This window comes from Salmo trutta, chromosome 11 (genome assembly GCF_901001165.1).
Source record: "Salmo trutta chromosome 11, fSalTru1.1, whole genome shotgun sequence".
In the NCBI taxonomy this organism is placed as follows: Eukaryota; Metazoa; Chordata; class Actinopteri; order Salmoniformes; family Salmonidae; genus Salmo; species Salmo trutta.
Genome location: NC_042967.1, coordinates 8865494 through 8882046, shown reverse-complemented (window position 1 = coordinate 8882046; position 16553 = coordinate 8865494). Strand labels below are relative to the sequence as shown.

The window sequence follows — 16553 nt, the reverse complement described above, 5'->3', positions numbered from 1 at the left end:
ATTCAAGTGTCCTCCATTACTCTGAAGCGGGACTGGTGTCTGGCCACTGCCTCAGCCTTCTGCAACAGCTCCTATTGGGGGGGTTCTCACAATGCTGCTGAACAGGTGTTGTATGTCGCCTATGAATTAAATTAAATATCACTCAATAAACATATACACCATACAAAACGAAAAATGATGTTCTGAGAAAAATGACTTTCTCTAGTTTGGAAGTAATTTAAATGCTAATAGAGGGACTGTAACTACAGAATAGATTCAGACCGGTGACGCTGACATCGTTATTATGCAACCAGCTGTGGACGTTGCTTTATGCTTGATTATACATTTTGCTATTTGCTGCCAGAGCCATAGTAGACAAGTACCATCTTTCATGTATTATTGCCCTAGAAAATACACAAACTTTTATGATAAGAGGCATGTTGTTTTGGGTTAGCAGACGAAGCCCCTGAATGCTAGATAGCTAGCTACCTAACTTGCAAATCAGGGTTAGTTATCATATCTTTGTCCGAGTTGAAATGAGTTGGCTAGTTATCTAACGTTAGCTAGCCAGTTTGAGTTAAACATTATTGAAAGCAAGCTGGCTACATCCTATGATTAGCTAGCAAGCTAGTATCCAAGTGCCTTCCCTGTATTGACCCTAAATGCCAATGGGCTACAGTTATCTGTTGTTAGCAAGGCAGCTAACGTGAGCTACATGTATGCACATCTTCCTCAGACATGCTACATTACATCACATTTCATGTTAAATTGATTAGGCAGAGCAAACCCGTTTTGGTGATTTCTGGCATATCATCAAAATATATTTTTTTATATCAAAATAAATCAATGAAGGTCATGCTTAGGTGAATAAACTATAAAGGAAAATACATGGCTACAGTTTACACTTGTTTCATGAAATGTTGTTTTTAGAAAATGGGCATTTTTTTAAAGTACCGGGGTAACTGCCCCCCCCCCCTGCACATATACATTTCCTTTATTCTTTCTTTGTTGTTCCTTTTCCATACAATCCATTATGTACAAATTGCACTAAATATGATTTGAATAATACAAGATGTTAAAATTACATTCAGGAGCAAAAGGTTTTCAATAGTTGTTTTTAATTCATAAAAAAAATCATTGGGATATAATATTGGAATGGAATATAAATAATAACATTAAATAACATTGGAATATAACATTTAATAACAACTAATTAACTCAGTGTAACATTGATGTGGCAACTTATGCTTTGCTATATCACGATTCTAATTTGTACCTGTAGGTCACAAATAAAGGTATCCCCAGTAAAATTAGAGCACAACTCATGAGCCCACCTCCTGCTCTGCTCACACCTAATCCAGTCCCCACCTGTGACTGAAAACAGGGGGAGAGATGCCAATTGAAAGGCTCTCTCTTAAAAATATAGATAGCTATCTAACTTAGCCTTATGACATAAAAGGCTATAATGTTGCATTAACTGTAAAGCTATATCAGTCACTAGTGGAAACATTTACAACTAAAATTAAGTTATCTTTTTTATGTATTTTACCTCAGACGATTTGGTAGTAAGGTTACTAGCTAGTAGTCCTAGCAGCTTATGCTAACTAGCTAGCTGGCTAGCATTTACTGCTGGTGAAGTTGCAAGCTATCAGGTTAGCATAAACTAGTGCTAACTGGGCTAGTCATTGTCTAAATGACAGGTAGAAACAAATCCATAACCATAAAGGGGTAACTAGACCCTAGGGTGGGGGGGAGGAGGGGCGAGTTGCCCCCAAAACACTCATCCAACATATTACTACTTTACTCAAAAATTAAGTGGATTATTTATTTTAAGGCTGTTATTTCAAGTCCAGGCTCTATCGGGAGACCCATGGGACGGTGCACAATTGGCCCAGCGTTGTCTGGGTTAGGCGAGGTTTTTGGCGGGCAGGGATGTCCTTGTCCCACCGCACACTAGCGACTCCTGTGGCGGGCCGGGTGCAGTGCACGCTGACATGGTCGCCAGGTGTACGGTGTTTCCTCCGACACATTGGTATGGCTGTCTTCCGGGTTAAGTGGGCATTGTGTCAAGAAGCAGTGCGGCTTGATTGGGTTTCGTTTCGGAGGATGCACGGCTCTTGACCTTCGCCTCTCCTGAGTTCGTACGGGAGTTGCAGCGATGAGACAAGACTGTAACTACCAATTGGATACCACGAAATTGGGGGTAATTTTTTATTTATTATTATTATTATTATTATATATATATATATATATATATATATTATTTTTTTAAATATATGGATCTAACTTCATTGGAATATATCTACAATGTTTTCTAAATTTCAAAAGATTAGATCAACTTACCACAAAATCATTTTGTTGAAATATCTCCAAAAGCTGTGATGAAATATTTTGTTCAGTAAGGACAGTGACAGCCAGGGAAAATGTTTGGTGACATCTTGCAGTCTTTATGTGAATTACAGGGGGGTGGGCAGTTACCCCCAACTACCATTTTTTTTAAATGAGTATCTTATGAACTGCACACACCAAAAACCCTGTTGTTTTGACAAGTGGCAATAAATCACTGATATCGATTAGGGGGGAAAAAAGGTTGTACACACTGTTGAAACTAACACAGCTAAAACAAACACTGGAGATATTTGTTACATCCAGTGGCGACCCATCATTCAGGGCAGGTGGGGCTCTGTTTTTAGCAAATAATTTGGTCTATTTTCCCCTCTTAATTTCACCTACTGTTCTGACTTGGTGGTGCACATGTAGCCTATAACCTGTTTTAGAGAAATGTAATCATTGAATATTGTAAGAGCTTTCATTGTCTGCTTATATGCCCATTTATTTATCCTACAATTATGACTTGGTGTACACAGAGAATACTGTAAGAAAGGGCCATTTTCTGAATTCTGTCGCTGTACATTTCAAAGGTGCTGAACAAATAGTTATATTGTTATATTGACTACGTCTGTCCTAGCTCGCTCATTAATGTCATAATCGAAATTACGGATTGCCTTTTTCTGCTCGTCGTCCCCTTATGCCATAGTTTGTACATCTCAATTGTCAGTAGAAACCACATTTGTTTAAGCAAATCAGCTATGCCCCACCAAGATTTACATGCTAAAATTGCCACTGGTTACAGAACAACCTGCACAAGACAGTCAGCTACATTTTTGAGTGATGCATTTTGATTTGGATGTCGCAAAATAGAAAGAGAAACGCAACACTTATTTGTCGATATCATGTTGAAATCAATTGCAGGAGAGTGGGGCGATGAGGATGCATGTACTGCGACATGCGTAATGGAAACGGCAGATATAGGAGACATTTTCTAAAGATCGACAACCGTTTTATCCGTTCAACGGGTGGATTTTTCTTTATTGTGACAAATGATAATGAAAACTGTGTTTTTTTTAAATGAATTATTGCCGAATAATTTAATAAGGTACGCGGGGGCACGTGGTGTCAAAATGTAGGACTTACTATGAAGCGCCACTCCACATTTAATTCTAAATGCTTACTGCCGGCTAAATCTATTTTTCAACTATAAAAATAATGTTTCTTTGCAGGATCTTTGTCCTGACTTTCAAGAATTGCTGAATTGCTTCGAATTGCTTTTCTGGTTTGCTGAATGCAAGTTTAACCGTCCAATTATTTGCAATGCAAGTTTCACCATGGCACTTACCGCAGCGATACTTTGGCACATGATAATTATTAGAATATGGCAAATATTAGTAAATTCTAGCATTCTATCCATGCTGGCTTTGGTGGGCTACCTGAGACATGAAAGAGATAGGTGGGAGGGCATACAGGCTTTGGCCAATTTATTAATGCGCAATTTGCCTAAATGGGTAATGGAAACACTTCACCCACTACATTTGAATTCAAAACTTTTTTTTATTTTTTAGGATGACGTCATTACGTCCAGCCATTTTAATTGACACAAGATAGTTAAATGTAAACGCACCCTCGCAGGCAATTGTCGCATCTATTTTCTATGTAAACTTTGTAAATGTCGACAAAATATCACAGGACAAGTTAATGGAAACATAGCTAGGTTGGCTGCTAGTTAAGTGATAGTTTGACTGTCTAATCCATGTACCGGTGTGTGGCCAGCGACTTTTATAGAGAGACCGCTCTGAATTTTTCCTGCCATTTCCCGGTCATTTAATTAACTCTGCATTCTAAGTCCTGTGCAAAATCAATTGTACAAAACCAAACATATTGATCTGTTTTGAGCAATCAATCGTATGTCATCTTGATGACATAACCTTTATACTAACATAACCAATCTGAGGTAAAAAGGACGTGTAATTCCACATTTTATGGGGTGAAAGTGCAAGCTTGTGTAAGGTAGTAACACAAACTGTCCACATTAGGGAAATTAGCGCAATATACAGTAATTTAATATTGCAAAAAAATAATTAAAGATGTCAATTTAAAATTATGGTATATGTTGCCCACTCAGAAACTATTGTAACAATGACATCTATTTTTCACTCATTTAACCATTTAGAGAGTTTGGTACCTCCTGTATATAGCCTCATTATTGTTATTTAATGAACTGTTATTTTTCTTAACTGCATTGTTGGTTAAGGGATTGTATGTAAGCATTTCACTGTATGATCTACACCTGTAGTATTCGGTGCATGTGGCAAATAAAATTTTATTTAATTTTGAAAATGCTCCTAAATACAATTTAACCTGCTGCTCAAGACTAGAGCCTCCAAAGTGTCTGTGCAGCAGTCTGAACGTTTGATGTCCCTAGTAGATTTTAACTAGCTACGGTATCATTCCACTTTTATCTGTGGTATCATAGCTAACCTGGCTCGCTTGCATTATCAAATAATGTTGTATAACCAAAAGTAGCTACTACCTAGTACCAGTTATCTACTTAGCTGATTACTCACCAACACCAGTGGTTTGACGGTTGACATGCAGCAGATTTGACCGTGTCGGATGTAATCCATTCCTGGCCATATTGTTGAAATGCATTGGAAGTTTGCATCATCTTTATGTAAGGCCATTTTCACCCCTATTTGCCGTGCTTTGGACCCATATGCAGACTTGACAACAAATGTCCACATGGCAGCTGGACCACAGCTGGGGGGCGTGTTGTCTCTGGGCAATTGGGCATCATTGGCAAAAGTGGGCAAGTAAATCCAAACCAACCCTCCAGTAAGAGCGTCTGCTAAATGACTTAAATGTAAATGTAAATGTAAGTCGTGACTCACTAACAAAACTCAGTGTTGGACAAGAATTATCCTTTGTAGGCAATTTTGACACTAGAATGACTGTCATATCGATGCCACATAGGCCGTTTAAAAACAGAGAAGTTGGTTCTAAGCTAAGGGGTTGACCTTCAAGTGTGGGACCATGCCTTTAAATGATCAAACCATTAAAGAGTGTCAAATAATCAAATCAACTAACACATTTGCATATTATCAAATCAATTAATATTTTTGTGTAGTACTCATAGAAATCCCTCATTGCCCAATTAGAAGATGCTCCATAGCAGGGTGCTCATCAGATTTCTTGATCCAACATCCTCTCACTCTGTATCTCTTACAGTCAGTAGACATGGAGGATGGGAAGCCTGATCTGCTGCTGGTCAAAGAGGAGGCAATAGAAGACGGACCAGAGAGCATTGATCTGCTGAGTGGACTAAAGATGGGGGAGCAAGGTAAGGTTGACATACAGTGCATTCAGAAAGTACTCAGACCCCTTCACGTTTTCCACATTTTGTTACGTTACAGCCTTAGATTAAAATTGATTACATTTTTTTCCCTCATCAATCCATACTCAATATCCCATAATGACAAAGCAAAACACGTTTAGACATTTTTGCAAATGTTAAAAAAAAGAAAAAATGATATCTCACATTTACGTAAGTATTCAGAACCTTTACTCTGTACTTTGTTGAAGCACCTTTGGCAGCGATAACAGTCTTCTTGGGTATGACACTGAAAGCTTGGCACACCTGTATTTGGGTAGTTTCTTCCATTATTCTCTGCAGATCCTCTCAAGCTCTGTCAGGTTGGATGGGGAGCCTCACTGCACAGCTATTTTCAGGTCTCTCTTAGATTGGGTTCAAGTCCCGGCTCTGGCTGGGCCATTCAAGGACATTGAGAGACTTTTCCTGAAGCCACTCTTGCTTTGTCTTGACTGTGTGCTTAGGGTCGTTGTCCTGTTTGAAGGTGAACCTTCACCCCAGTCTGAGGTCCTGCGCGCTCTGGAACAGGTTTTCATCAAGGATCTCTCTGTACTTTTCTCCGTTCATCTTTCCCTCGATCCTGACTAGTCTCCCAGTCCATGCCACTGAAAAACATCCCCACAGCATGACGCTGCCACCACCATGCTTCACCATAGGGATGGTATTGGCCAGGTGATGAGCGGTGCCTAGTTTCCTCCAGACGTGACACTTGGCATTCAGGCCAAATAGTTAAATCTTGGTTTCATCAAACCAGAGAATCTTGTTTCTCATGGTCAGAGTCCTTTAGGTGCATTTTGTCAAACTCCAAATGGGCTGTCATGTGCCTTTTACTGAGGAGTGGCTTCCGTCTGGCCACTCTACCATAAAGGCCTGATTGGAGGAGTGCTGCAGAGATGGTTGTCCTTCTGGAAGGTTCTCCCATCTCCACAGAGGAACTCTAGAGCTCTGTCAGAGTGACCATCGGGTTCTTTGTCACCTCCCTGACCAAGGTCCTTCTTCCCTGATTGCTCAGTTTGGCTGGGCAGCCAGCTCTAGGAAGAGTCTTGCCTCGACACAATCCTGTCTCGGAGCTCTACGGACAATTCCTTCGACCTCATGGCTTGATTTTTGCTCTGACATGCACTGTCAACTGTGGGACCTTATATAGACAGGTGTGTGCCTTTCCAAATCATGTCCAATCAACTGAATACTTATGTACAGTGCCTTGCGAAAGTATTCGGCCCCCTTGAACTTTCGACCTTTTGCCACATTTCAGGCTTCAAACATAAAGATATAAAGATATCAACAACAAGTGGGACACAATCATGAAGTGGAACGAAATTTATTGGATATTTCAAACTTTTTTAACAAAGAAAAAACTGAAAAAATTGGGCGTGCAAAATTATTCAGCCTCCTTAAGTTAATACTTTGTAGCGCCACCTTTTGCTGCGATTACAGCTGTAAGTCGCTTGGGGTATGTCTCTATCAGTTTTGCACATCGAGAGACTGAAATTTTTGCCCATTCCTCCTTGCAAAACAGCTCGAGCTCAGTGAGGTTGGATGGAGAGCGTTTGTGAACAGCAGTTTTCAGTTCTTTCCACAGATTCTCGATTGGATTCAGGTCTGGACTTTGACTTGGCCATTCTAACACCTGGATATGTTTATTTGTGAACCATTCCATTGTAGATTTTGCTTTATGTTTTGGATCATTGTCTTGTTGGAAGACAAATCTCCGTCCCAGTCTCAGGTCTTTTGCAGACTCCATCAGGTTTTCTTCCAGAATGGTCCTGTATTTGGCTCCATCCATCTTCCCATCAATTTTAACCATCTTCCCTGCCCCTGCTGAAGAAAAGCAGGCCCAAACCATGATGCTGCCACCACCATGTTTGACAGTGGGTGTGTTCAGAGTGATGAGCTGTGTTGCTTTTACGCCAAACATAACGTTTTGCATTGTTGCCAAAAAGTTCGATTTTGGTTTCATCTGACCAGAGCACCTTCTTCCACATGTTTGGTGTGTCTCCCAGGTGGCTAGTGGCAAACTTTAAACGACACTTTTTATGGATATCTTTAAGAAATGGCTTTCTTCTTGCCACTCTTCCATAAAGGCCAGATTTGTGCAGTATACGACTGATTGTTGTCCTATTGACAGTCTCCCACCTCAGCTGTAGATCTCTGCAGTTCATCCAGAGTGATCATGGGCCTCTTGGCTGCATCTCTGATCAGTCTTCTCCTTGTATGAGCAGTGGTCTGATACTCCTTCCATTTCAATATTATCGCTTGCACAGTGCTCCTTGGGATGTTTAAAGCTTGGGAAATCTTTTTGTATCCAAATCCAACAGTATCTCAGACCTGCCTGGTGTGTTCCTTGTTCTTCATGATGCTCTCTGCGCTTTAAACGGACCTCTGAGACTATCACAGAGCAGGTGCATTTATACGGAGACTTGATTACACACAGGTGGATTCTATTTATCATCATTAGTCATTTAGGTCAACATTGGATCATTCAGAGATCCTCACTGAACTTCTGGAGAGAGTTTGCGGCACTGAAAGTAAAGGGACTGAATAATTTTGCACGGCCAATTTTTCAGTTTTTTATTTGTTAAAAAAGTTTGAAATATCCAATAAATTTCGTTACACTTCATAATTGTGTCCCACTTGTTGTTGATTCTTCACAAAAAATTACAGTTTCATATCTTTATGTTTGAAGCCTGAAATGTGGCAAAAGGTCGAAAAGTTCAAGGGGGCCGAATACTTTCGCAAGGCACTGTAAATAAGGTATTTCTGTTTTTTATTTTTAATACATTTTCAAGAATTTATAAAAAACAGTTTTTGCTTTGTCATTATGGGGTATTGTGTGTAGATTGATGAGGGAAAACATTTATTTAATACATTTTAGAATAAGGCTGTAACGTAACAATGTGGAAAAAGTGAAGGGGTCTGAATACTTTCCAAATGCACCATACATATAGCCTACATACAGTAATAGATCTTCAATGGGAATAGTGATGCACCTGGCTTTTATTTTTTCTTCATTTATAAAATGAAATCAATACAACTTATCTTTACATACAAAAACACACATTATAATGTATGAATAGAGTTCTCTGCCATGTTTGTAAAGTCTATTTTGTAACCTCTTCCTGCAGGTGGTTGGCTGGAGGCTAACAGAGAAGACTGGGCAGCCATCTTAGATTCCCAGAACCAGGCCGGTGCAGCCAGGGACCCGGGGGACAACATCACAGAGCAGGCCAGGACCAGAGGCAACATAGTGGAGGTCAGTGGATGGGACAGCATCCTCAACTCTGGGCTGGGGAACAAAACTGTTAACCAGAAACAGACAGTCAAACACAAAACAACATCCGATCTTAGTTAGGGATGGGCATTTGTCTGGCACGGAGGGAGAGAGAGAGAAAGTAGCCAAACCTGACTAAGGCTGGTTAGACAAACTTGTTGCTGCCATAGTTTATCTATCATACCATCTGGTAGTGCCTATCTTGACTCCATCAAATTGTTTGTAAAAAAAGCTAGCTAACTACAGCAGTCAGCTAAGTTAGCTAAGTAGCAAGGCCAATTGAAGCTATTTTGCTATGCTCCCTGTACATGTCTACAACTCTATTCATATGAAACAGCCTACCTGTTGGATGATCAGTGAAGCCTACTCCTCATTTAGCCAACTTCATTCTGTAATTTTTATTCCATTTTGCATCGATTAGAAATCTCCCTCTCAATGTAGAGCCGCTTTGATTGATTACAATAACAACAAGCTACACCTGTGTAACGCGTGTAGGCTACCGGTGGGTATTTTTATGGGGCGCACTCATTACATTATTATTATTTTTTTATATATATAATGGTCTATCCTTATAGGCTATGTAGCAACGTCACATAGATAATTGTATTTATTTTTAGACAAAGCCTTTTCATTGTTAAAATAGACGTTGATTTTTTTTCTCTCAGAAATGAATACTTTCCCATGTAATCGAATATTAATGTCTGTTGATATTCAAATATTCTAATAACGTGCCCATCCCTAATATTAGTCTTCGTGACAACAGACTGGCTGAGACCAGGGCGAGGCGTAGATTTGGTCTGAGGGGACGGGGATTTGTCTGTATGTGGCTAGAGAGAATGTTGTATGTAATGTAATGTTGTACTAGCTAGTTTGTAGTTCATTCTGTTGGTTTTGGATATATAGAGCCCCACAGTGGAGTTGTCATAATACCCAATAACTTTGTGGTCAAACAGGAAAATGGTTACAATCTTTTTCCCACCATTCATTTTTCCCATAGGGGATTTGAAAAACACTTAAGATAAGGTCTGTGCTTCGTGTAGGCTTACTCAGGTGTGACATTTTGATAACCATGTGTCATGACTTGCCCTGTTGGGTGAGGATCATAGGGCCCCCCCCCTTCTCCCCCACCAGTTTTATGACCCGTCGTAAATACAGTGTAGAAACTCTGCAGTTGGGTTTGGCAGGATTGAGGGGAAAGAAACCTCTTTGTTACAAGGGGATTCATCCCACCAAAACGGTAACATCAAAAGGTTGAATAATGAAACAATATTTCTGTAATACAAAACTGTTGGAATGGTCCGTGGGTACTTAAAGAACAATCTTGTCGAATTCATTACTCATTGGTGATGTAACTAAGGACAGTAGAACAGCATAACTGTATCTCGGAATGTGTATATTTCCCAGTGATCATATTCATATCCAAATGTTGGGGAACTGATATGATTAAATATGAAACTATTTGTGAGAAGATGTAATGTGATGTTCACCTTCTAAATGAGAGAATTGTTTTTCATATGAAGTCTTAACCAAGTCGATGGTCACGCCCACATGAGCACAGACATTACGACAAAAGGAGGGAATGCCCCTTTTTCCCCGAGTGCTTAAATAGGACTAGTGACAAAATGTACATTAGTCAAGAAAACATAAGGACGGGAGTCCCCACGTTGAAATGGCTACCACTCTATAGACCAGTTACATGCAGTTCCAGCCTAATACATTACAAATGGTTAAGAAATCACAAAACTAAAGACTACACATTCACAGTCTGCAGCTGTATATGTGAAATAGTCTAAGAAACTCGACCGAAGATGAGAGGAGGACATTTCCCTATCGAACGACCATTGGAACGTCTGACGTATCCATTATAACAGACACTTCAAGAACAAAGGGAACAAGCTACGACTACAAAGGACATGGTGACCTCTGGTGGACAACCAGAGACTTACACAACCAGAGACTTTGTCGACTGACTCTCCAGAAAATGGGCCAGCAATTTCAAAAGGGAGACAACAAAGGCATACAATCGTAAATATGTACATTGCAATTCTTTTCCAATCAATCAATCAATCAATCAATCAGTCAAATGTATTTATAAAGCCCTTTTTACATCAGCCAATGTCACAAAGTGCTACACAGAAACTCAGCCTAAAACCCCAAACAGCAAGCAATGCAGTTGTAGAAGCATGCTGGCTAGGAAAAACTCCCTAGAAAGGCAGGAACCTAGGAAGAAACCTAGAGAGGAACCAGGCTCTGAGGGGTGGCCAGTACTCTTCTGGCTGTGCCGGGTGGAGATTATAACAGTACATGGCCAAGATGTTCAAACGTTCATAGGTGACCAGCAGGGTCAAATAATAATAATCACAGTGGTTGTAGAGGGTGCAACAGGTCAGCACCTCAGGAGTAAATGTCAGTTGGCTTTTCATAGCCGATCATTCAGAGTTAGAGACAGCAGGTGCGGTAGAGAGAGAGTTGAAAACAGCAGGTCTGGGACAAGGTAGCACGTCCGGTGAACAGGTCAGGGTTCCATAGCCGCAAGCAGAACAGTTGAAACTGGAGCAGCAGCAGGTGGACTGGGGACAGCAAGGAGTCATCAGGCCAGGTAGTCCTGAAGCATGGTTCTAGGGCTTAGGTCCTCAGAGAGAGAGAGAAAAGAGAGAGAGGGTTAGAGGGGGCATACTTAAATTCACACAGGACACCGGATAAGACAGGAGAAATACTCTAGTTATAACAGACTGATCCTAGCCCCCCGACGCATAAACTATTGCAGCATAAATACTGGAGGCTGACACAGGAGGGGTCGGGAGACACTGTGGCCCCATCCAATGATACCCCCGGACAGGGCCAACCAGGCAGGATATAACCCCACCCACTTTGCCAAAGCACAGCCCCCACACCACTAGAGGGATATCTTCAAACCACCAACTTACTACCCTGAGACAAGGCCGAGTATAACCCACAAAGATCTCTCCCACGGCACAAACCCGAGGGGGGCGCCAACCCGGACAGGAAGATCACGTCAGTGACTCAACCCACTGAAGTGACGCACCCCTCCTAGGGACGGCATCGAAGAACACCAGTAAGCCAGTGACTCAGCCCCCGTAATAGGGTTAGAGGCAGAAAATCCCAGTGGAGAGAGGGGAACCGGCCAGGCAGAGACAGCAAGGGCGGTTCGTTGCTCCAGTGCCTTTCCGTTCACCTTCCCACCCCTGGACCAGACTACACTCAATCATAGGACCTACTGAAGAGATGAGTATTCAATAAAAACTTAAAGGTCGAGACTGAGCTCTAGAGGAGAAAGCCCTGCCTCCAGCTGTTTGCTTAGAAATTCTGGGGACAATAAGGAGGCCTGCATCTTGTGACCGTAGCGTACGTGTAGGTATGTACGGCAGGACCAAATCGGAAAAGATGGGTAGGAGCAAGCCCATGTAATGCTTTGTAGGTTAGCAGTAAAACCTTGAAATCAGCCCTAGCCTTAACAGGAAGCCAGTGTAGAGAGGCTTGCACTGGAGTAATATGATCACATTTTTTGATTCTAGTCAAGATTCTAGCAGCTGTGTTTAGCACTAACTGAAGTTTATTCAGTGCTTTTTCCGGGTAGCCAGAAAGTAGAGCATTGCAGTATTCTAATCTAGAAGTGACAAAAGCATGGATACATTTTTCTGCATCATTTTTGGACAGAAAGTTTCAGATTTTTGCAATGTTATGTAGATGGAAAAAGCTGTCCTTGAAACAGTCTTGATATGTTCGTCAAAAGAGAGATCAGGGTCCAGAGTAACGCCGAGGTCCTTCAGTTTTATTTGAGACAACTGTACAACCATCAAGTTTAATTGTCAGATCTAACAGAAGATCTCTTTGTTTCTTGGGACCTAGAACTAGCATCTCTGTTTTGTCCGAGTTTAAAAGTAAAACATTTGCCGCCATCTACTTCCTTATGTCTGAAACACAGGCTTCCAGGGAGGACAATTTTGGGCCTTCACCATGTTTCATCGAAATGTACAGTTGTGTATCGTCCGCGTAGCAGTGAAAGTTAACATTATGTTTCCGAATGACATCACCAAGAGGTAAAATATATAGTGAAAACAATAGTGGTCCTAATACGTAACCTTGAGGAACACCGAAATGAACAGTTGATTTGTCAGAGGACAAACCATCCACAGAGACAAACTGATATCTTTCCGACAGATACGCTCTAAACCAGGCCAGAGCTTGTCCGTGTAGACCAATTTGGGTTTCCAATCTCTCCAAAACAATGTGGTGATCGATGGTATCAAAAGCAGCACTAAGGTCTAGGAGAACGAGGACAGATGCAGAGCCTTGGTCTGATGCCATTAAAAGGTAATTTACCACCGTCACGAGTGCAGTCTCAGTGCTATGATGGGGTCTAAAACCAGACATTTCGTATACATTGTTTGTCTTCAGGAAGGCAGTAATTTTCTGCGCAACAGCCTTTTAAAAAAAAATTGAGAGATGGAAGATTCGATATGGCCGATTGTTTTTTAAATATTTTCTGGGTCAAGGTTTGGCTTTTTGAAGAGAGGCTTTATTACTGCCACTTTTAGTGAGTTTGGTACACATCCGGTGGATAGGGAGGCATTTATTATGTTCAACACAGGAGGGCCAGGCACAGAAAGCAGCTCTTTCAGTAGTTTAGTTGGAATAGAGTCAGCGGCCTTTCATGTGCAAAGTATTAGCATTTCCATGAGCATAGTTATCAGCTGTACGTACGATAGTGAAGTCCTTTGTCTTTTCTCCCGCTCTTTCTTACATGCCCCTCCCTTTTCACTAATGTACTTGTCCTCTTGTTCAGTTGTGCACTGGGGCCTCCCACTCTTTCTATTCTGGTTAGAGACAGTTTGTGCTGTTCTGTGAAGGGACTAGTACACAGCGTTGTACGAGATCTTCAGTTTCTTGGCAATTTCTCGCATGGAATAGCCTTCATTTCTCAGAACATGAATAGACTGACGAGTTTCAGAAGAAAGTTCTTTGTTTCTGGCCATTTTGAGCCTGTAATCGAACCCACAAATGCTGATGCTCCAGGTACTCAACTAGCATAAAGAAGGCCAGTTTTATTGCTTCTTTAATCAGGACAACAGTTTTCAGCTGTGTTAACATAATTGCAAAAGTGTTTTCTAATGATCAATTAGCCTTTTAAAATTCTAAACTTGGATTTGCAAACACAATGTGCCATTGGAACACAGGCGTGATGGTTGCTGATAATGGGCCTATGTAGATATTCCATAAAAAATCTGCCGTTTCCAGCTACAATAGTCATTTACAACATTAACAATGTCTACACTGTAATTTCTGATCAATTTGATTTATTTTAATGGATAAAAAAATGTGCTTTTCTTTCAAAAACAAGGACATTTCTAAGTGGCCCCAACTTTTGAACGGTAGTGTATATCTTTAAGAGTTCATTCGGAAAACGGTAACTCGTTAAATAAACTTTTTCCGTGGTGCCCCAAGATTGCTTGTGAGTTAATTGTTACAGGATTAATTTGATCATCGTAATAATTAAACATAGTTAATCGATTTGATAAAACAATCGTCATCACATTAATGATAGCCAAGACACGACACATGTAAATCTATGTATGTGGTAGGGAACTGGATGAGGTGAACTGAGGAAAACGTGGTGTGATGGTGTCTGTAAAATTGCTTCACTGATGAAAAGTGACAACCTTTGATGCTGGTGTTTTATAATGAGGAAATGATAAAGTTAATTAATGTTTACTTGACATAAAGTAGTCAAGCTGTGTGTAATGTAATGTTGAACCTTTTCCAAAGTATTCTAAAATTCATTTTATCAAAGCGAGGGTATCAGATTAACAGAAAATATAGTGTTACCATAGTGGGAAGTTATTCTGCTTGACACGTATCGTTTTGTGCAATAAAAGTATTGTTCTTCACGTTATGTGAGTGTATGACCATTTTGTTGAAATAAAATACAACATTTACTCTGTGCTGACTTTTTGTATCATTGCAAGGGCTGAATTTCCCTTATCCCAGTCGAACCAAAACATACTTCATTTTTTAATCAACACATTTGGATTTTTTTAAATAATAAACGCCAATGGCTCCATATTGTTAGGTACATGAATCACAGTGTTAGAGATGGGCTTGACTGTGGTTAACATTTTATAATATCATGTAATGTTTTGTGTGTACAGCAAAGACTTTCTTATATAAACCTTTACAATTTGTGTTTACAGTCTGCAGTCCATGAGGACCTGCTGATATCCGGTGTTGCTGGCAGGCGAGACTGGACCTCTGAGGCGGCTGGTCACAAACCTTGGCTCCGGATCAGGACCCTGGATCAGGAGCCGTCACTTTTCCTTACCGAGTCAGAAACAGAACCGAACCGTGAGGGACAGAGACTCCACCACAACCACCACACAGAACACAACCAGTGGACAGGTGGACTAAACAACCTCAGTCCTACTGGTCATCAGATAGACAGAGGCTCCAGTCATGGATCCAGTCTGCAGCCCAGACCCTTCTCTTCACAGTCTCAGTGCAGGGATGAAGCAGGGCCTGGGGCTGATAGAGATAGGCCCTCCTGTTCCTATGATACAAACACCACAGTATCCATGATGAACAGAGCAGGTCACCCTGGGCTTCAGCCTTCACAGAGAGTAGTGGGAGACACCCCCGGTGAGAGTCTAACAGGAAGTCTGTCTTCTCCTTCAGGATCTTGTCTAATGCCTGGTGAATGGGTTCACAGAGGGCCTGGACCTGGGTCTAGCCTTCCTCAATTACCTCATGGTTACCCCACCAATACAGACAGGGTCAGGATGGGCGTTCACCACAAGAGGTACCTATCCTATAACACAGCACACAATCCCAACAACACCCAAACAATGGCTAGAGGTCAAGGAGGGAGCTTAAAGACTAACCACCTGAGGGTGGTGACTCCTGCTTCTGCCTCGTCTGGTGTCATTGGGTCACAACGTGGGAGGCCGTGTATTAGGACGGACGCCGACAAGCCGTACGCCTGCCCCACATGTGGGAAGCGCTTTGCTAGGGCAGACTATTTGAGGGAGCACCAGGCCGTTCACACCAAGGACAAGCCCTTCAAGTGCAAACTATGTTACAAGAGCTTCTCCTTCCTGACTAACCTTATCAGACATAGGAGTGTCCACAACCGGGAGAAATTGTAGCAGTGTGGCTCGAGATGTACGCAGGGGATATCTGGGAACTATTCTTAAGTTGACATATAGTTGTGAAGTGTTTTGGGGTAAGAGGCTAATTAACCACATACCCTTCATTAACTTGTCATTTGAAACAGGCTTGTAAATACCTGTTTTTAGAGAGACAGTAAACCTGGGCTAGAACAAGGACAGTTAAATATTTACCTTACTGAGGTGATATAGATGGAATAAAGTCATTCTAATATTTTCTACTGTATTCTTGCTGTATTCACACTGTTCTTTCTAAACAAGTCTGCCCTCAGCTTGAAAGATACTGACATTGGGAGATTTGATGTGTAATGTAATAAACAGTACCATAATTCAAAGAGCAGCATGCATACCTTTTTCATTGAAGCACACCCTTTCAGCTATGATGCCAACCAATAAGATAATTTCTCTTTATTGTAGA

General features: G+C 41.1%; 1 protein-coding gene across 3 annotated transcripts in view; it reads left to right on the top strand.

Annotated features, from left to right (window-relative positions):
• LOC115201833 (uncharacterized) overlaps window positions 1–16553 on the top strand; it is a 43805-nt gene that overhangs the window by 26230 nt on the left and 1022 nt on the right. The window contains exons 5-8 of one of the 3 annotated variants that reach the window (XM_029765684.1): window positions 5542–5653; window positions 8809–8936; window positions 15167–15317; window positions 15645–16475. In XM_029765684.1, coding sequence (XP_029621544.1) covers window positions 5542–5653; window positions 8809–8936; window positions 15167–15317; window positions 15645–16114 — 861 coding nt within the window. In that variant the 3' untranslated portion in view covers window positions 16115–16475. Of the gene's footprint in view, window positions 1–5541; window positions 5654–8808; window positions 8937–15166; window positions 16476–16553 lie in introns of those variants that run through there. The other 2 variants (XM_029765685.1, XM_029765683.1) reach the window with 2 other exon arrangements.